We start from the raw sequence: 21,617 nt of genomic DNA, 5'->3' as shown, positions 1-21,617 counted from the left end.
TAAAATGAAATCTATAGCACAGACTCCCACTGCTCATGTTGCCATATACATGTACTGTTTATGACACGTTAGGTGGTTGTTTACACAAGACCTAGAAAAATAACAAGCATGAAAGATGCTTTGGACTTCTATCTGGGCCAATGCACCAACATTCTGTCCAACCAAATCAAACGGGACCACAGTTTGGTTAGTTTTGTAGTGAGAAATTGTTTTCTGGGTTAATTCAGACTATTGGACCAATTGCAGGACACAGCAATAAATAATAGAAGAAGAGAATTTGGCAGTTTGTAGAATTGCTTGAGGACGCTCATTCTACTGGTAGTAATTCTTATTACACTGGCAATGAAATATAAACAGTGAAACGGGCCACTTATTTTTTCCATTCAAATCGAAGGACTACCTTTTGTTTATGCACTTATTCAGTTAACCAATCTGTGTCAAGTATTGGTGGATGCAGTTCATGAAGGTGATGACAACAGGACGTATGTATGTCATACAAAAGTCCTAAGTGTGCTCCCTAAATAACAAAGCTAACTGAATCAAAAAACATGATCCGTGGTTCGGACCATGTAGTGGACTTTCAGGTGTGAAAACGCCCTTCGAGCAACTCAAAAGCACAGGCTAAATCCCTGACATAAACAATTATAAATTGCATTGATGATACAATATACAGTGTATATATATGTAAATATATATACACTGTATATTGTAATATAATATATATAGTGTATTATTTTAAATATTGTATATAAATAACCATTTACACATATTTTCATTAAAAAAGGCAACTACAGGAAGTGTTGTGTTAATGCTACCATGCTCAAAATTGTACAAAATTATGAAGACTTAATCTACCTTCTATGACACAGATTATTTAGAGATGCTTCACTTTCAGAAATACATAAATGTTCAATCCTAAACCTGCCTCTTGTTTATATAGTGTGCCCTCAGTAGTCGTCATACTGAGACCTTTTTAAGTAACAGCAAAGTAGCTATAGATAATATATAGTATAGAATAGTAATATAGTAAGGGCTGTGGAGCTGAAGTGTTGAAATTTTAAGATCTACTCTAAGCTCTTTCTCGCTACATCATCAATCATTCAACAACTTAAAAGTAAATGATGCAATCGATGAAGTTTTGACGTGAATCTTGGTCCCAAACCTAGACATACAGGAGTGTGCAGGCTGGCACTTCACAGTCTGGCAATGATCTTTCCCTTCACCAACATAAATCCATTTGATACCACAAGTGGAGATTGAAATATGAGGTTGATGAACGCTGTGACCAAAGGTAAAACACTTTATTAAATTGAAAGCAAACATTAAAGTAAAGTAAAAAAATATATAAATGCTGCCTTTTCAGCCATTGTAGTGTCATTGGCTTGGTTGCCATTTTGACACTTGTGATTTATACAGTTATCACAAGTACATATTTAAGACACATATTTACCTTGATGCAAGATCCTCACCTGACTCTGGGGAAATCAGCATCAGCGAAACCCACAGTGGGAGAATGTCATTCACAATAAGACTCAGGTCTTGTCCAAGTCTTGAAGCTGTGATTTTTCAGCTTAAATGATGCAATTTCCACACCAAGCTGAATGTTACTTAACATTTTTATTAATAAAGACATTGTAAATAATATTGATAAATTATTTAAAACCATAAACCTGGCTGAATAATTTTTTCTCACTCTCCATGTGCAGCAACAGTCTGTTAAAGGAGCATAAACAGACAAAGACTGGTTCAGGTGTACCTGTCTACATAATACTAATAATTAACCTTGTTTATATTTTGAACAATGTCACAAATTGCTTGATGAAATTCAAGCACAAGGACAAATAAATTAAGAATAAGACACATCGGGATGAAATAAATAGGAGTACTGGGATAAATAATGCAATGGTAAATAATAGTCAGTCAGATATAGAATACCATGCACCGACTGACACAGTGGCTCCACTACAGTTCAAAGAATAGTATTTCTTGTGTGGGCACATTGTGTTTTTTGCTGTCGTCTCTCACAACTCTCTTCTCTCCTACTCATTTCCCCCATGAGTACAACAAGCTTGGGAGAGAATGACAAGCAGCAGCAGCAGCAGCAGCAGATTATTACAATTTATAATTTGGGTTTGGCAGGTTATCAACTCAATTCAGCTAGACTGACGCCTAATTGGAGTTTTGAGACGTTTATAAAGAGTTCCAAGATTGTTTGCTTGTTTGTTAATAGTGAGTCAAATTTTTAGTCATCAGTGAATTGAGTCTGAATACAGCTATGATATAGCCACACAAAAGAAAATGTGTATTTATCAATACAATAAAAACATTACAAGGGTTTTCTACTGTGCTAGGCGATCTGTTTTTTGGCTGCAGAAGCCAAACATTCACCCCGTGACACCTCATTAAATATGGGCACATTGAGCAAGTAAAAGACAGTTATTTTTTATTATAAACCATTCAAAACTTTGGAAAGATGGAACATTTACATCATACAAAGAGGCGATAGCTATTTTAGTGGCTCTGTAAAGCTGTAATCAGCCACAGTGGTGATTTTAGCTAAATGCTACTAAACACTAGCCCCATAACCCCCATAAGTGAGGCCAAAGCATCCCAATAGCCTCCCTGGTGGCTGGCTGCTGTATAGGTCATAAATCCTACCTCATCAGTGTATGGGACATGCAACAAACTAAAAAGTATCTCAAATATGGTCTTTAGATAGATCTTATTAAACTGAATTTTGTGTTAGTATTAATCTTGTTCCAATAAGTTTGTTAAAATAAGTTATTTGATGTTGTAAAAACAGTCATGATAGACAGCTGAGACTGACTTGAAATCCAAATGATGTCATCGGCAGCGGGCATATCCGAGATAATTTGGCTGAATTTCTGGAAAGAGGGAGGGAGTGGAGATATGCTGTCTCTCTTTCTATCGAGTTTGTCATTATGGTCACAATGCTGATGTTTAGCAGGCACAATATTTGTAATGATCATGATTTTAATTTTGTTTGTTACCATGCCACCAGGCATAAACACAAAGCAGCTGAGGCTTATGGGGATGTAATTAATACTGTACAAATGAAAGTGTTGACATGATGATGGTGCTAGAGGAGAAGCGAAGGGATCAGCAAGGTATGAATTAGTCAGAGGGAAACAGAAATGTCTGAATCATTTAACTCTTGTTGATATTTCACGTAATCTCATAACAATTATTATCATAACAATAGCAGCATTAGAAGAGAACCCACATGAATATATCTTTTGAGATCCACGTATATCTGTTCAAGGTTTTGTCCGTCCATCTAGTGGATTAAAAATAGTTAGATAGTTAATTCAAATTATATGATTTATTCTTTGGGGACCATAGGTTCCTGTTGTGCTAATGGCCATCCATCCAAATCGTGTTTAGTATTTTACTAAAATCCTGAATTACGCCTACTATTACTACTACTACTACTGATAATAATAATATATTATATTTTTATAGGACTTTTAAAAACAGAGTGGAAATGTGTTTTACAGAATAATGTGAAACAGTTCACACAGTAAAAATAAAACCAGCAAAACCAATGTAAAAACAACAATTGAAGATACAACCGAAATATAACTGAGTGCAAGAAAATAAAAACAAAATAGACACTAAAAGTAGGTTTTGAGGATTGATTTAGAAGATGACATAAATTCCTCAGCCAGAGAGTTCCACAGCAGTACAATAGACTAATTGTTACTGAGCTAAGTAATTGCTTTACAGTTTATGCTTTGTCACCGCAGCGTTTAAGATTGCAAGTCTATTAGGACCTTGGACAAGTGTGTTAAGGTTGTTATCATCTGAGCCAGAGGTCAAAGTGTCTGTCTGGGGACCATGCAGAAAAGCCCTTAAATTGTTAAGGAGGCTCCTGCAAGAGGTGACAACTGCTCTTATTCCCTTACTAATGAAAAAGCAAGCAGGCACAGATGGTCCATCTCAGTCTGATGCGGCCACAGAGGGAGCTTATATGTGCTTATATGTGGGTGTGAGATAAACTAATGTCAGCCACCAGACTTTATGGTTCCCTGCCCTTTATACTGAAAGTGAAATTTCCTCCTCAATTGGCAGCTTACTAGCTGCTGCATTGTCCCACTGCTTTCAGATATGCATTCCTGCTGGACTTCTGCTGGACCCCTGTCAGCAGTCGAATCTAAACAATCATCCATTAAAATCTCTGATGGTAAAGACTCGCATCTGCACTTGTGGTGGCACAGCGGTGAGAGGAATCTGTTCATCTGTCAAGCCCGTGTTAGTCATCAGTGGATCAAGAGAGCTGTCTTTGATTAGACAAAAATCAATGTGTGCACTGCGGAGGCTTTTCTCTGTGGGCTCATGGTGTATCAAAAAGAATCATATCTGACAAAGAAATCTACAGCAGCAAAATATATCTCCGCTTGGACCTCTCTTCCTTTTTTTTTTGCACTTTATCACATAACACTGAACTGTCAGAGAGTCAAAAAGCCAGCTCCTGCCTCAGACAATCTCAAGTAAACACAACTCTCAAGTCAAGGCATTTTAAGTGTCTCCGGATCTTCTCTGTCTTTGTGTCATCAAAATATGGCATGTGGGCATTGCTGGGGAAAAGTCAAAGAAAAAGATATGTGACAACTATAAACACCTCAAGCAAATGCAGCTGTCTGAATAGATGACCAGCCTTGGCACTGAGCTCTGCTGACGTAGCTGTAAAGGAAGCTGGCAGCAAAGCACAGGGAGGTTCCAGAAAAACTGAAGTCTCTGCATGTAAGAAATGAAAGACCTGACAGCAGATAGGGTCAGAGGTGTTTAAAAGAGAAAAGAGAGGGTATAGGATAAAGGGATGAGGAGAACAGGAGTTGATAAGCTCTGGGGAAACAGGGGCAGAGAGAAGACTGAGGAGAATCCAGAGGTCCCATGACTCACTGGCACTTCTGCCAGACTGGACTTTGACACACAAGCTGCTGTATGTAACACAGCTCACATACAAATGACTGGTCTGCAAACACAAACACAAACACACACATTGGAAAAGCAAGTATATATTATTCTAGAAAGAAAATCTCAACAGATACATTCTTGTCTTCCTCACCTCACACACACACACACACACACACACACACACACACACACACACACACACTAATTCACTCATTCACTCACTCACTCACTCACACACACACACACACACACACACACACACACACACACACACACACACACTGACTGACAAAAACATTTTTTTCTGTTAAAAAGTGAGTGAGAGACAGAAAACTGGAACAGGGGAGGAAAGAAAATAAGCTGGAGAGGGAGAAAATGCAAAGACAGAAACGAGGTGCGTGTGTGTGAGCGAGGGAGAGAGAGGGAGAGGAGAGAGTAGGTGAGGAGGCGGAGAGAAAAGAGGTGAGGGAGGGAATAATATAGACAGGGTAGGTGGAGAAGAGAGGGATAAGCCACACTCGGATGAAGGATTCCACTGGAGAGGAGGGATTTTAAAGTGTAGGATCAGGAGAACTGGACGGCAGGTCTCAGGTCCTCCATACTGTCACTGGACAAGATAGAGCAAGTGAAGAGAGATGGATGGATGGAAGCAGGGGGAACACTGGGCCCAGGGCTGACAGAGACCGACATGACCTCTCCATCTGGCTGTTTAAACTGAACTGCACCTCCTGACAACCTACTGTTACTCGATATTATTCACAGGTGCTGTGGGGATGACTGACCACCAGCACTGAGTTCCAGCACTAGTTGGGGGAGTTCACTCACAGAGTTGGATACTACTAAAGGCGCTATGGATATGTTCAAATGTTTGAGCTTACTTTTCTTCACTCTTCCTCCACAAGGTAAATCCTTCCCTCTAATGTCATTTTCCTTATCATTGCAAGGGATTTAATAAAAATGATTAAGATGGGAGATCAGGAAAATCTTAAATTGAATTTTATATATATATATATATATATATATATATATACGTATATATAAAATATAGTGCATTTACTGTATGCAAATCAGTGCAAACAGCTTTACTCAAAAATGCCTTTATTATTACTTTTTCATTTTGCCATAAATATCGTATTTGGCACATTTGGCTGGGAGGGCATTCCAGCTTTTTTTTTAAGTGACCTGAAAGGTCCAAAGAAAATATTAAAAAATGCAGTTGGAGGATGTTACTTGAAAAAAAAAAAGATAAATAAGATTCTACCCTCCACCTTAGCCCCAAACATTTTTCTAGACTCAATAATGAAGCTACATTCCCATTATTCACTCGAAGGGCAAATATTTTTTACTGAAAGCTTATCTGACAAGATGAATAATACAATCTCTGACAAAAACATAATGTTCAAGACACAAAGAATAATTTTGTTTTCATTTATTTTTAATAGATAGCCTTGGCTGCATAGTGACTTGGTAACAAGCTTTGTTGGCCTGGTACAGGAGCAGTATTCCTCTCAATACATTTTTTTTTAAATATTTGCTGCTTGTGTATTTTTGGCCTTTGAGGGTGCATTGAGCAAACCTGGACAGAACTAGGCCTGGTAGCTCTGACACATAACCAACCAGGTTGGAAGTATAAGGCTTGTGCTTTACAAAACTAAAAGCACTTGCAAATAGATATTACAAGAACTATAATCTACCAGATTTGAACTTTTCTGTATTTTTGAACATAAATAAATAGTGCGAGGTTCAACATGTCTTATTCTATGGTGGTCGACAAATTTCCTGCCAGATCATTTTGCTAATCTGAATATTTTTATTTCACCATTTAGTTGAAACAGGAATTCATGGGAGTTGTGGGTGCTAATCTCCATTCAAAGAATCATTTCCTCTTCATCAAATTGTCTTCAAAGTAAAAGACGTGTGTTTCACATTTGTGTTTTTTGCTGCAGTGTTTTACACGGAGCTAAATTAGAGCTTTTGTTATTAACTTGGGTCTGAAGATAACAGACTTATGAAATAGCCGACATGCAATGTATGAAAAACAACAGCAGTTCAAATTATTCAAATGTACATACAAGCCACACACATGAACACTATAAAGCAAATTCAGTTTCATTTTAGGAAAAACATTGATGATAAAATCTTCACTGCGGATAAACCAGGTAGGATGAACATAATGTTTTCAAACTTTCACTCTGCACAATAGACTGTTTATAAAAAGCTCTGCATACAACGTCCAGCACACAAACAATAAAAAGTGACAGTATATTGTAGAACTGTTTGAGGAGGACTCACTAATGACAATGAATAATTATGAAGTAGCTCAGCAGCTTAAACACAGGAAGAGAGGACAGCTGATTCCAAACAGGCAGGCTTTACAACAGACACTGTCCTAGTCATTTAAAAAGAGGATAAACTGAATATCTTCACAAAAGAAAAATACATAATGTAGAGCAACTGGCCTAGTCAGATGGAAAGTTTCTCTATAAAAAGTGAATTATCTCTATTCTAAGTGTTGACACCAAAGCCTGCACCACTAGTATTCACAATAGTGTCCTGAAGAGTGCAGAAGTAAATCCCTTCGACAGTTACTTTCTGTACACATTAATGTCTGACCGATACAGCGTCAAAGTCAGGACACCCTGCCAGCTCCCCCATCTAAACCCATTAGTTGCGAGGCTGCTTAAGTATCCACTGGAGCATCTCTCTTTATTCAATATCACCTGCATTCAACAGACATTCCTCTGAGCTGATGTGATGAAACAAAGGTACCCATGTAAGTTCCTCTCATCTGAAAACATAATGACGTCTCAAGGTTGTCCTGTGTCTGCACATGTCAGACAGATTCAGATGGAACCAGGAAGAGAGGACGAGGGGGAGGGGAAAATAAACTATATCCATTTAATAAGATATTGATCCTGATGCTTTAAAAACTGTGGATCCCAGTTCTGACGCAACTGAAGAGGAGCCCATCAGCTTTGATTGAGTGAGACAGAGGACCTGAGAGGAGGGCCAGCGTCATGAGATCAGAGATCTTTTCCTTCCTGTGCAAACAGCAATCACATGGCTCAAATTATAATGAAGTAATGAAAATGTCCCATTGCTTCTGTATAATTAATATTTTGCACAATAAGCAATGAACAATATAGAGTATACCATATAATGCTCCAAGACATTGAAAAATGCAGCAGTGTGAGGGATATCAAAACATCAGTAAGGCTGGTTAAATAAATCAAAGGCCATGATGAATTGCCTTGTCAGTGAATCACCTGCACAGATGCACAATGGCCAGAAAAGAGAAATGTCTTGTTGAATATGAAAAAAAGGACTGGAATACAAAGGACATTGTCCTGTAAAGGCCTTGGGATGATCCTCGTCTCTTTAATTATCCCCAGACCTTGTTTGGTCTTCCTCAGTGCTATGTGAGCTGATTCTAAAAATGTTTGTGTGAGCCATCAGTGCGGCTGTAGACTCAGAGGTGGAGAGAGGGGTTGAGGGTGAGGGAGGGATGCGACGTCTCGGCGGATCGCTCCATCAGCACGTCTGTTCCGAGACACAGCGGATGTCCTCAGATTCAGATCCATCCGTCCTCTTTTTCCTCCACCACCCCTCCCTGTTAGTCTCATCTCTCAGATACGGTCTCATGTAACTGCACGCCACCTGTATAATAGAGGTCACCCCCCTTGGATAACACTCTATATCTACAACAGTGGCGTGGCCATATCAGCTAAATCCATTTCAGATGAGTGTATTGTAGGATGGAGGCAAATATATTCAGTATTAATATTATGCATTTGAGATCATCTTTGCTATTTCATATGTAGATAGACAAAGGAAAGACTGGTTATGAGTGCAAGGTTTGCACGAAAGTAGCTGACATGTATGAGTTTGAAAAAAGAGAGCGATATAATGCATGTGCATCTTATGTCCTGTTTTAAACTACTAAATAAAAACACATGAGGCTATGTCTAAGCTTTCCCAATTTCTTATTCCTTTCTCAGTTTGTTTCCAAGTTGGACCTCGCGCCCACGCTGAAGAGAGGCTGCTCCAGGATCTGTTTGTACATTACAATAAGCTATCCAGGCCTGTGGAAAACACTACAGACACAGTGATGGTCCACTTTGGCCTTTCTATTGCCCAGCTTATTGATGTGGTGAGTAAAACTTCACAAACTTGTTTACCAACATCAGAAACACACCATATCTTCTTAAAAGGTTTACTTATGATGCTATTACAGTGTCTGTTGTCACAGACAAAATAATATATTCAACACAATGTGTATTAATCAGTAGGTCAGTAATGTAAAGCATGTACTGTATGTCTGTAAGCAAAACAAAAAGCAATGCTGCCGTCACGAGTCAGGGAGCGCCAACCTTGTCCCTTACAGTGAGCGAGGCATAAATGAAGGCAAGGTGTTGAAAGGGAAGAGCACATCGGTCTCAGGTGTGCACTGATGCAGCTGACTTCACCTCCACCTACAGCTCAGAGGAATGAAGCACAGGGACACCTAGTGTCCAGGTGAGGGTGGAGGGGGTCGTCACACTGTTCTAAACCTGCCTGTTTGGAATGGGTTGTTCTCTTCTCCTGTGATAAAGCTCTGCAGCTACTTCAGAGTTATTCCTTGTCATTACTGAGTCCTCCTCAAACAGTTATTGTTTGTGTGCTGGACGTTATGTGCAGAGCTTTTTATAAACAGTCTATATGGTGCAGAGTGAAGTTAGAGAACCTTGTGTTCATCCTACCAGGTTTATTTGCATTAAAGAGTTTACATTCAATGTTTTTAATACATATTAATAACTTAATTATTTTACTGTTCATACATTGAATGTCAGTTTTTTCAGAGACCTGTCAGTTCATTATGTTTAAAAATAAAAGCTTTCAAATTCAGCTTGATATAAAGCATTGCAGCAGCAAAACAAACATTGCGCTTTTACCTTTTTTTGAAAACTGGCCAAATAGAGAGTGATTCTATGAATGTTGTTGCCATGACGGAGATCAATCGATATTGCAAAATCAAATTAATAAAATTATCAAAATGATCTGGCGTCCAGCCCAGCTGTAGTTTCTCTGCGGACGTAGACATGACCACAGACTGAAGGCACACTCTCCCGCCCCCCCTGACTGCTACAGAGTGCTGGTCGCCTGTTAATTGAAATCATTAATATTGAACATATTTCATGTCCAAATTGCACCAAACTCGGCACTCTACCTTCTCAGAAGATTTAATGCACATGCAGAGTGTGAAGCTGAGTAAATGAACTGCTCAGGAGATATGCATTCCAAATACAGAGAGAGATGTTTGTTTGATTAGAAAGGAGATTATTATGTTGGATTGGTACTATATGTGTAAATGATACATTTTTAACTGAAACGTTTCTGGTATATGCAACAGAATTAATATGATCACAATAGCCACCAGCTCAAAGCTGTACCAGGCATGAGAGATACATTTAGATAGACACATCAACCATCAGCGGAAATGAAACCACAACAGGAGAGACTGAATTATTTTCCCAAATTAAATTCAGTTGTCAAGTATCCATAATTGACAAAGCTGTCTCCTAAAAAACAAAGCAGACGCAGCACCTCTTAACTTAATTAAAATTGTATCTTTATAGAGTCTCTGGAGTTTGAAATATGTTCATTTTACACAAATTATGTTTTAGTTTTTCTGGTGACTGAAGTAAAACCACTTACAACGACTCTGGCTACCATATTGTGGCTCCAAACAACCATTTGGAGCCACGCAAAATTTCCTGGTGCAGCTCTAAGAGTAAATGTGTGCAGCTGGCGATACTGCAGGGATGATTTTTTGACACACAATTAGGTAACTGTGCTTGCTTCCCATGCCTTATATAGCGAAAGGCAGCTCTGGGTGAAGTTGAGAGTTTTCACTGACTGCTCTGTGTTAGATTGTGAATGTTGAATATGGAAGAGCCGGAGATAATGGCTAGCCAGCAAAGCAACAGATACAGAGCAGGAATGGGTTTTTTTTGCATGGTGCACTGTGTTATATTTCTGTCCTGGTGTATTTACACAACTAATCTCTGTTGATTTGTTTTATAACTGATTCATGACTCCAGGTGGCAACAATGAAAAAATAACTCATGAGAAAATGAGAAATTATGAAGTGCAGCCAGGAAGATAAATGTCACAGTGATTTTCTCTCCTGTTTACATGAAATAAGGACGAGAAGAACCAGATGATGACAACAAATGTCTGGGTCAAGCAAGTATGTAATTATGAGAGACAAAATGCATGCTAGAGATACAGTAGTCCAATATAAAGCTGCAGTATGTAAACATGATTAATGTTCTCCCACAGGAATGGAATGATTACAAACTGCGCTGGAACCCGGAGGAATATGAGAATGTCACCTCCATCCGTATTCCCTCAGAGATCATCTGGAGGCCAGACATTGTCCTCTACAACAAGTGAGGCTCGGCATCAGTAGCTTGTATGGCTTGTTTCCTTTTCACAGGCACACAGAGTGGTTGCTGGGATCTTAAATGTAGTCATTTTCAAGGAAAGAATACTTACACAGAACAACCAATCCTCTAACTCTGATGGTTTTATTCTGACAGATGGCATGACTAGAGGGAAAACGTGAAGATTCTGTTATTGTGCCAGACATCCTGTCCTGTGCCAATGTCATAAAGTAATTTAGCTGAAATAGATGTGAATAAGGTCAGTCTTAATGGATCTGGTTACAAACAAAGCTTGGGATGGAACAAAGTAATACATTAGGCAGGTAATTAGAAGATGAAATGTAACTGGGTGTGTTTCAAATGGAGCCTCAGATCAAGTGCATGCAGTGTGAGTGCCTCAGGTTCATCTGCGTTTATTTTACTCTAAGTAAGGGAAATGAGTTAATATGAAAAACTGCATGAGAAACAGGTAAGACAGAAATGGCCAATACAACTCTCAGATTCACGTCATTGTAGAAACATAATTGTACAATCTGTATTAACAATCTTTATTTATAAAGCACATTTCATCCAGGGCAGCACCGCACAAAAGCACAGTGTGAGCAAAGCACTGTAGCACTGTTGCCTCTAATCCCAGTTTAGCCGGGGTCTGTCTGCATGGAGTTTAGATGTTGTCTGTTTGTGTGGGTTTTTTCCAGGTACTGTGGCTTCTTCCCACAGTCCAAATAGACGGTGGTAGAATGGTTGTTTGTCTCTGTATGTGTCCATGCGATGGACCTGTCCAGGTTGTACCCTGGTTTTCACCCTGTGTCAGCTGGGATTGGCTACAGATCACCCCACGACCCTCAAAAGGTTAACAGGTGGATGGGCGTTCATCCTCCAACCAGAAGGTCGTCAGTTCGATCCCGGTCTCCCCCATCTGCATACAGAAGTGTCCTTGAGCAAGATGCTGAACATCCAGTTTGTTCAGCACATCAAATTGCCACTTATAGAAACAAAAAAGTGTGAATGTGTGTGGGTGAATGGCAAACTGTACTGTAAAGCACCTTCAGTGGTCATCAAGACTAGGAAAGTGCCATATAAATACAAACCATTTATAAGCAGTTACTTAAATTTAGAATTTGTAACTATACAAAGATTTGATACTGTATAGACTAAAAGACAATTTGCATTCATTGCATTGGCCATGATGCTTAGTGACGTGGCTTACTTGTGTGTTATGTCGCCTATCTGTGGTCTTCACCAGGTCAAAACACAAGCCCACATTTAATGATTAGAAGGGAAACCAGAGGACTATTCCAGGCAGGTAGATGTTAACCACAACAGATAAGGGCAGAACAGAATGAACTGTCGACCCAGCACAGGGTGATCGTTAGCTGTTATCTTGATGTATTGAATGTATTTAAGTTAATCACAACTAATTAGATGGGGGGGTTAGATGATAAGCTGTAGAAGAGAGCAATAGGTGGTGCTCCGGTCTATAATGACTGAGCTAGAAGCATGACAGGGATCAATCAGATGAAATCAAGATGAGAGGAAAGGGAGGGAAAGAGGCAGCTGTCACTCACTACTGACAGTTTACAATGACAGTGATTACCTCCCATATTTCTTCTGTAGCACCAAAACAATAGCTTTGTTTTTTACCATTACTTATTAATATGAATTGTTGCAGCGTCCTATCTTTTATGTGCTTGGTATTTGCAGATATTTACAGCAGTGTCATCATCAGATGCAATAACAACTAATGCTTTTTTGAACTACTGCAGGCATGTATAGTATCAATACATCAATATATATCGTTGTCCTGACTCATCTGATATGATTATTGATATGCTGGCACTATATATCGATATTTAGTTTTATTTTATATAGTTTACTTTATATAGCTATAATAACTAAATAACAGCCAGTTTATGGCTATTTTAAATTGGTATGATGGCACATGAGGACATCCAGTGTCACACTGTGAAACTGACACCATATTGTAGTGAATAAATACACAAATCCTGCACTTTACCTCATCATTAGGGGCATTTTGTATTTTTCAGTTTAAAAAAATCTAGATGTAGCGTTTTATAATTGTCTTGCATAATATTGTTGATGGCAGAATCGCTGTATCGTGATGTTATTGTTATTGCAGGCCATGTATCAGATATCGTATCATGTATCTAAATTTTTACTGAATTATGCTGAAGATGCAAAATACATTTGATGACAGTGTTTTTACGTTTCTATCTCTTTTATGTGCTTTTCTTCATCTGCAGTGCGGACGGCGACTTTGCAGTGACCCACCTGACGAAAGCACATCTGTTCCATGATGGTCGGATAAAGTGGATGCCACCAGCAATTTATAAGTCTTCATGCAGCATAGATGTTACTTTCTTTCCTTTTGACCAGCAAAGCTGCAAGATGAAGTTTGGCTCTTGGACCTACGACCGCGCCAAGATCGATCTGATCAACATGGATAGTGATGTGGACCAGATGGACTACTGGGAGAGTGGCGAGTGGGTCATCATTAATGCAGTGGGCAAGTACAATACCAAAAAGTACGAGTGCTGCACAGAGATCTATGCAGACATCACTTACTATTTCATCATCCGGAGGCTTCCGCTGTTCTACACTATAAACCTCATCATCCCTTGTCTGCTCATCTCCTGTTTGACTGTGCTGGTGTTTTATTTGCCGTCACAATGTGGAGAGAAGATTACTTTGTGTATCTCGGTGCTACTGTCTCTCACAGTGTTCCTCCTGCTGATCACTGAGATTATACCGTCTACATCACTGGTGATTCCACTGATCGGTGAATACCTGCTGTTTACCATGGTCTTTGTCACCCTCTCCATCGTAATTACAGTCTTTGTGTTAAATGTACATCATCGCTCGCCACAAACCCATGGCATGCCTCACTGGGTGCGGAGAGTATTCTTGGACTTTGTACCTCGCGTGCTCTTCATGAAGCGTCCACCAGGCACAGCGAAGCAGAACTGCAAGAAGCTTATCGAGATGATGCACCGTCCAACAACGATATCTGCAACGGGCAACTCGCTGGCCTTTTGGGCCGGGTTAGAGACAGGATTGAGACAAATGGGACAGATAGAGAATACGCTGCCAAAGACTCCACCTGAAAGTCCCAGCATCCTTGTGTGCTCACCTTCTCCCCCATCTTCTCCTCCTGAGGGCCATACCGAGGATGGTCACCCACTGAAAGGCAACATTTTCTGCCGGTCCACATCCAGCCAATATTCAGATCTCTCAGACAAACAACTCCTACGTGGACACAACTCCACAGGCTTGTCTTCTTCCCAGTTATCTTTGCCGCCATCTTTACCGCTAGGCCCACTTCACAGCCTATCCAGGGGAGAACTGAATACACTGGCTCCAAACGGCCGCTCCGTCAGCGTAGAGGAAATGTGTAACCACCAGACAGAGCTTTCTCAGCGAGCTGGGCATCACTGTCGCTCCCGCAGCTTCCAGTACTGCTGTCTGCATGATGAAGGGTCAGGGGTCATCAGGTTCGCGGGGCGGGCCCCAACAGATCACCACAGATCACAAACTCTCACAGCAGAGTTCACCAAGGATGCAAGCACCCAACAGGACACCATAGTTCCAACCATTTCCCCAGCTATGCAACGGGCCATAGAGGGGGTTCAGTACATCGCTGATCATCTCAGAGCTGAGGATGCAGACTTTTCAGTGAGTTGACAGAATTATTATTGCAGTAACCACTGTAAAGCATTGGAAATTGAATAATAGATGTAATGTTTTGTGTAGTGATGAAATTTGATAAAAGCCACATAGTTTCAAATAAGTATTTTTGAATAGGGAAATTCAATTTTATTTAATTTGATTTTACTAGTATCGCACCAAATCGCAACAGACATTATCTGAAGTCACTTTAAAGCCACTTTTTTTAAGCTTACAATATTATAGAGAAACCCAACAGTTCACACAATGAGCAGACACAGTGACTGTCAGGCTGGTTGTTATAATGAGAATAACAAGAGTGATATTAATGAAGTAATGGTCTATCAGTTAGTAGTAGTTAGTAGAAGTAATCATAATAATTGTTGAGTCAGAGAAAGAGAGAGAGAGTGAAATCCCTTCAGCACTTGAAACAATGCTGTACTTCATTTGAAATTCAAACCACCATTAATGTGTGTAGTTGTAAATGTAAATTTGGTCTGTAATCACCCATATAAATTCAAAGGGATTTACCCAGTGAGGCAGCAGAGTACAGGAAATGAACAGACAGATTTTAGTGTGAGGTCATAGGCTGGATTGGAAAAACTCATGAGCAGGGTTGAAGCATCAACTCCTGGAGCTAGTGTGGATTGTCAGTTAACATCGAGGATTCAAAGAGTGTGAATTACTTGCATTTTAATCAACTTAATTTGAGTTGTTTTTAAGGCGAATTATTGCTGCAATGCAATTAGAATTTTAAAATGAAAATCTAAGGGCAGATTTGGGCTGAATCCCTTTTTCCTTTAAAATACAATGAAGCATGGGAACACAATTATTCTAACCTTACAATATTAGAAACGTTTTGTTTCTGTGTTTCGTGTATTGAGGTCTCCGACCACTCTGTGTAAAGTACCCTAAGTGATACAAATAAAATTTAATTGAAATTAGTTGAGTTTTGTAGATTCTGTAGATTATAGAAGTCAAAGCAATTATAAAAATAAACTGTTTTTGTAAACAATAACAGAACTTATTATTATAAAAGAACACTTCTTTAGTTAATTGAATTTTTTTAAATACTAATTCAGAGTAAGTTGCTGATTTTATGAAAATAAAAACAAAAGTGTCTCTGTTGAATGGGAGGATCCAAAATATGTAAAATTATTCTCAAACCAGAGGTGGAAGTTATTGTATTCACTGACATCAGTCATTGTCAGTACTACAATGCACAACCTATCTCGAGCCAGTAAAAGCCTGTCTCTGAAACAATGTGACCTCAGTAATTTGACCTTGAATTTTTCATAAGAGAGACGAGCAAGGATTGACTGACATTTAGCAGATAGCTGCCTCATAATGAAAAAATCAGCCATTCGAGAGAAATCTATCAAGGGTAAAAATGACAGCTGGACAAAAGAAAGGTTGTGTGGTGTGAAATTCAAAATGTCTCTTACTATTGTGTCTCCTCCTCTCCGCCAGGTGAAGGAGGACTGGAAGTATGTGGCCATGGTCATTGACAGGATATTCCTCTGGATGTTTGTACTGGTGTGTATACTGGGATCTGTGGGACTCTTTCTTCCTCCTTGGCTGGCCGGAATGATCTAGAAACTCGCCATCAAGGAAAAAGCCAATAACACTGACAGAAGGACATGCTGTCTTATATCATATTTAAAAAAAAAAAAAGAGTTTGTCATTTATTATTTTATTTTTATTTTTTCGAAGGGAACCACGAGTCACATTCTTTGCTCTTGCCCCAGGTTATCAAAAGGTGACACATGGAGAAATGAGAAGAAATATCTGTCGTTGGTTCCAGTGGGTGATATAAATTCTTTATGAGGGCAAAAGGGCAACAGCAAAAATATCTTTCTGCACCAATCCGTTTTGAAGTTGAGCTGCTCAAGCTGTCCATAAACTAATAAAGAAAGTTTGGGTTTGATCTCAGTTTGGCAATGCTGCGCTTTCACCAAATATTTATGAAATTGTGTTTCTGTACAACCTGATTTTCAGAATTCTGTGCCGGGAAGGAAAAACTGAAAAACTTCTTGTGTGCAAGGACACATACAGCTCCATGCTTTTTCTAATCATAGCAGTTGAATGAACATATTTATTCAATATTTCTTTCAGCCTGTCTCTTTGTTACCACCACAGCAATTTGATGTTACTAGGGAGGGATTTACTGTCATTTTCTCTGGTGCTGCACAGCTCTCCCCTCAACCTTGGCACCTCTTTCTGTTGCTTGATGAATGAGTAGAATAGGAGTGGGAGGATTGCATTTCAAGCATGTTTTTGAGGTTAAAATAATACATTTTAGTCATTGAAGTTAAAGTCGATAATTAGCCTTTTAAACAAATGGCCCAGGAAATTTTAATGATTATATATATTTTTAAATATACATATAAATATTCATATAACTTGCAGTGTGGAAGGAGATAAAGATGATAAAGAAGTCATGAAAGTCCTCTTAAATAAAACAAAAGAGAAACAGAGTGATGCCAACATGCAAGTATTTATGGAAACTTTGAATTAATACCAGCATTAGTGTAAGACACCGGTCACCAGTAATGCTGAGAATATATGGTGGATCCTATACTTTAAACTGAGGATGATGGGACTTTATAATTGAATTGCTCTAAAATATTGTTAATAAAATCCCATTCTGGCAACTTTGATGCTGACCTGACTTTTGCAGCTCTACTTAATGGGTCTACTCAACATCAGCAAATGGCTAAATTATTAATGTAATTTCAACTCAGTAACGATTAAAACATTAGTTCTGTATAAAAATGTTAAAACCATTAAGCAAAGGTTAATTGTGCTGCAAGATAGATCGATTGAAATAACTTAACAGGGGACTGTGTAATATGAAATGCTGTCTATGAGGTGTATGTAAGGACACTGGTGTTAGGTGGTTCACCACAAACATCGGATGGATTCCTACATATGTATACTTGCAGCTGGATTTACTTGTGTCTCCAGTGCCCAGTTGCCTATGAACACATGTTAAACTCCTGAAAATACAACGACCTGAATAACAGAGAATCCTCACGGGTAGTAATGACATTGTTAATCCCTTAGTTTTCATTTAGAGTAGCACCACTGTGTGCTTCACTTTTGGGATTTAAGAGACAATTTTTGATTGGAATGACATGGGATTTTGTGCTGACATTTGTGTTTCACTTTGCATCGTCAGAGCTTTATTTTGTCCAACACTTAATAACTAAGCACTGGCAAAAATATGACTTTCCGATGAGCCTCAGCTTTATGTGTTTAGTGACATTTTGTGTTTAGTGACATTTGTTTACATGCTAAGATCATGAACATTGTAAACATACCTGCTCAACATCAGCATGATAGCTTTGTTATATTTTAGCATGCTAAGTTTAGCTTTTAACTCAGAGCATTGTGCTGCTTTGTAGCCAGAAGGGTTTTGATTATTAGTTAGTTATTGGTTTTTATGTATTTTACAATGCTTTACAACCCACAGAGCAGCTGGCTGGGATGTTCATGACAGCAAAACAGCTCAAATATATTTTTGTTTTAAGTAATATTTTTTTAGAATTTGAAATTTATTTTAAGCTGTATTCAAATTCTAAATTCAGATATATATCCTTTATTGTCTTGTATCTACATAAATTATTTACACATCATTAAATTGCAAAGTTCTACATTTTGGTATTTTTGATTTTGAATGCTTTATTTAAACTTTGTTGCAGTTCTTTTAAACCATTTGAAATTAGTTTTTTTGGCCAAATTCTCTGTCATGAAAATATGTTTTTTCACAGTACTTCTGGTGTGAGATGTAAAAGTTAATCTGCCTCTCTGGTAGTTTAAAATGAACATTTATACCTAAAACTACAATGAAGACACACAAACTTGTCTGTTGTTTTTAGTCTTTCATATTACAAGTCCGCTAATGAGGAATAAGAAGAACTATTGCTCATCTGTATTTTAAGTATGTGCATTTTTTGTATTTTACTTGATTTGTGTTCTATCTTTCTTTCTTGAGATTGCTCAATTTAATTTATGCCTATCCACACTTAAAATCTACTCAGGTTTTTAGAGTCCATCTTTCTTACCAAAATCATTAATCTAAACATAATGTGTAAAAAAAGTATTGCTCTAACAACCCTAATGATACAGAGCGACTGCTTTGCTGCACCTGAATCTCTGAATATTTTATATATCCACCTACAGCAGAACATATTAAATTACTGTTCACTAGCAAATCATAATTCCTCCATATACTGTATCTGCATTGTGCTGTTCCAACCCAATAAACCCTCACAAGTGATTAGGTTTAAAAGCACGTAATGCTACACCTGAATGCCCAAAGTGATGACCTGAATTTTCACCTCTGTCACCTGGCTATTGTATTTCCACTGGCTCAGCAGAATACCAACCATTGATCATTATGTAAAATCATAGACAAGAGAAAATGGCAATTTAGCATAATATGGAAACACAGCACTCCAAACAAGGTGAAATACCTGCAGTGCTATGTATTTATTCATTGATTTTAGCTTATAATCTGCAGAGAAAAAGACTGGAAGATGGTCTGAAATACATATTAGGATGTTGGCTTTTCTAATGCATCACACACACACACACATGCACGTACACACGTACGTACACACGCACGCATGCACGCACACACACTTCAAATCCGCTCCAGAAGTAAAAAAAAAAAAAGAAAAAAAGACAAGCTTAGGTTAGCTTTTTGTAAGCACAGATTCATGTGAACGGATATTAATTTCCATTTATCCTCTTGGTTTTCTCTGGCCACTCAATACTGTAGTATATTGTGAATTGAATTCTAAAATGAAATGAGGATGGTCAAACTAATTTCCATTAAATGATAAGACATGACTTTTTCGGCATAGATTCCATGTGCATAATTACAGTATTATATTCTTGCACAATGGCTAATTTCTTATGACATCAGATGGTAGCACTCTATAAAGGTCCTCTATATTGGCTGCCTCAATAATGCAATGGAAATTGCCATGCGAGTACACAAAGTTATTAATTACAACTACTGTAAATGTCATGTCAATACATTTACCTTGATTAAAAAAAATGACCTTCATTGCTAACTTCAATTAAGTGATTGTCTCTGCAGATACATTCTCCAGGGCTTTACAAATTCATTCAGACAGGGAGAAGTATTTTAATTGAATAACTTTGGCTAAATCCAGCAATTTGTCATGATTTACAACCTCCTAACCCTCAGTCGCCCTCGGCCCATGTCTCCTGTACACTGATATCCCCATAACTGACTGACCTAACTGTCCATGCCCTTAGTCTTTCCACACTGCTATCACTCAGCCAACTGCTCTGCCGATCCACACATCTGTTCCTGCAGAACATCAGTCCTGCAGTGGCCTGTGTTTCCGTGCCCCCAGCTATCATTGTAAGGACTGTCGCATGACCAATTCATTCCTAGCTTTAACCTTAACCTAATCATAATATACATCAGATCCCTGTAATTAACCAGGACCTCAGAAATCATGTTATGAATCATCAGGATCGGGTTTTGGTCCCATGAGGTCTACTGTTTCTGACGAGGTCAATGTTAACTGTATACTGGAAAAGGTCCTCAATAGGAAACAAAAAACCAGCACTTGGTGTTAAACCCTCCACTCTTCAAATTACATTATCCAATGCTCACCCACACACACATCTGCCTAATTCCAATCACAAAACTGCAAGGCACACTGAAGAGATTTTGCAAAGTCACTTTCATTTAAAGCAAAACATGCAGTTTGTACCTGTGTATCAGGCCAACATTTTTATAAGAGACAAAATCTGCATCCAAGATTCAAAGCCAACTGGGCAGAGAACACCCTGCTCTTATTGTGAAACTCCAGTCAATACATGACTTGCAAACTGATGCGTTAATAGACCACCTTTTCAATAACAAAACGACTGTATAAGTAAAAATGACTGAAAAGAGAGCGGAAATCTTAACATATCATATAAAATGGCCCTTGGCACATATTTCATATTACTATTCATGGTCCTCAGATAAAGTGTTGCCCCGATGTTTCCTCTTTCCCTTTAAGTCTCAACAACTAATTAAATGTCCTGTTGCCTCCGGATGAAATATCCAAAATGGAGTGATCCTGTAACAGCAACTGAGATTTGCAAGCAAACAGATGGACCCGAATGAACACTGAGCAGACTGAGAAAGCCATTCACTGATTCTCGACTTGGGTTTGTTTTGTTAAAACTATTCCACATTTTTGTTTACAGCAGAGCATGAAACATAAAAACATGTAAAGATGGATTTAACCTTCTGATGGCAATTTTATATAATGTGAAAAATGACCTGTAGTACAAGTTCATCACAATTCTCTCAACAGTTACAAATTGCAGTGTATATCAGCGAAGACAGCACATTTGTACCACAGAGAGCCAGGTAAACACCATAAGAAATCTTACCCTACCCCACACATTCAGAGGCCAGCCCCTGAAGCCTGGCTGATCCTCGTTCAACATTATGAATTTCTAAGCGAGGCAAGTCACAGTGGCCTTCAAATCAATTCTCCTATCACACCACCTTAATCACATAATCCAGGG

General features: G+C 38.6%; 1 protein-coding gene across 2 annotated transcripts in view; it reads left to right on the top strand.

The window, feature by feature from the left end:
- Positions 1 to 16,785, top strand: part of chrna4b (cholinergic receptor, nicotinic, alpha 4b) — a 37,773-nt gene extending 20,988 nt beyond the window's left edge. Inside the window, exons 2-7 of one of the 2 annotated variants that reach the window (XM_069526606.1) lie at positions 5,701 to 5,840; positions 8,937 to 9,088; positions 11,123 to 11,167; positions 11,260 to 11,369; positions 13,628 to 15,056; positions 16,518 to 16,785. In XM_069526606.1, the coding sequence (XP_069382707.1) occupies positions 5,789 to 5,840; positions 8,937 to 9,088; positions 11,123 to 11,167; positions 11,260 to 11,369; positions 13,628 to 15,056; positions 16,518 to 16,643 (1,914 nt within the window). In that variant the 5' untranslated portion in view covers positions 5,701 to 5,788 and the 3' untranslated portion in view covers positions 16,644 to 16,785. Of the gene's footprint in view, positions 1 to 5,639; positions 5,841 to 8,936; positions 9,089 to 11,122; positions 11,168 to 11,259; positions 11,370 to 13,627; positions 15,057 to 16,517 lie in introns of those variants that run through there. The other variant, XM_069526605.1, reaches the window with a different exon arrangement.
- Positions 16,786 to 21,617: the final 4,832 nt, after the last annotated feature.

This window comes from Paralichthys olivaceus, chromosome 6 (genome assembly GCF_024713975.1).
Source record: "Paralichthys olivaceus isolate ysfri-2021 chromosome 6, ASM2471397v2, whole genome shotgun sequence".
NCBI classification, from domain to species: domain Eukaryota; kingdom Metazoa; phylum Chordata; class Actinopteri; order Pleuronectiformes; family Paralichthyidae; genus Paralichthys; species Paralichthys olivaceus.
Note: the sequence above shows the minus strand (reverse complement) of the source record. Positions and strands in the feature narration are given on the sequence as shown.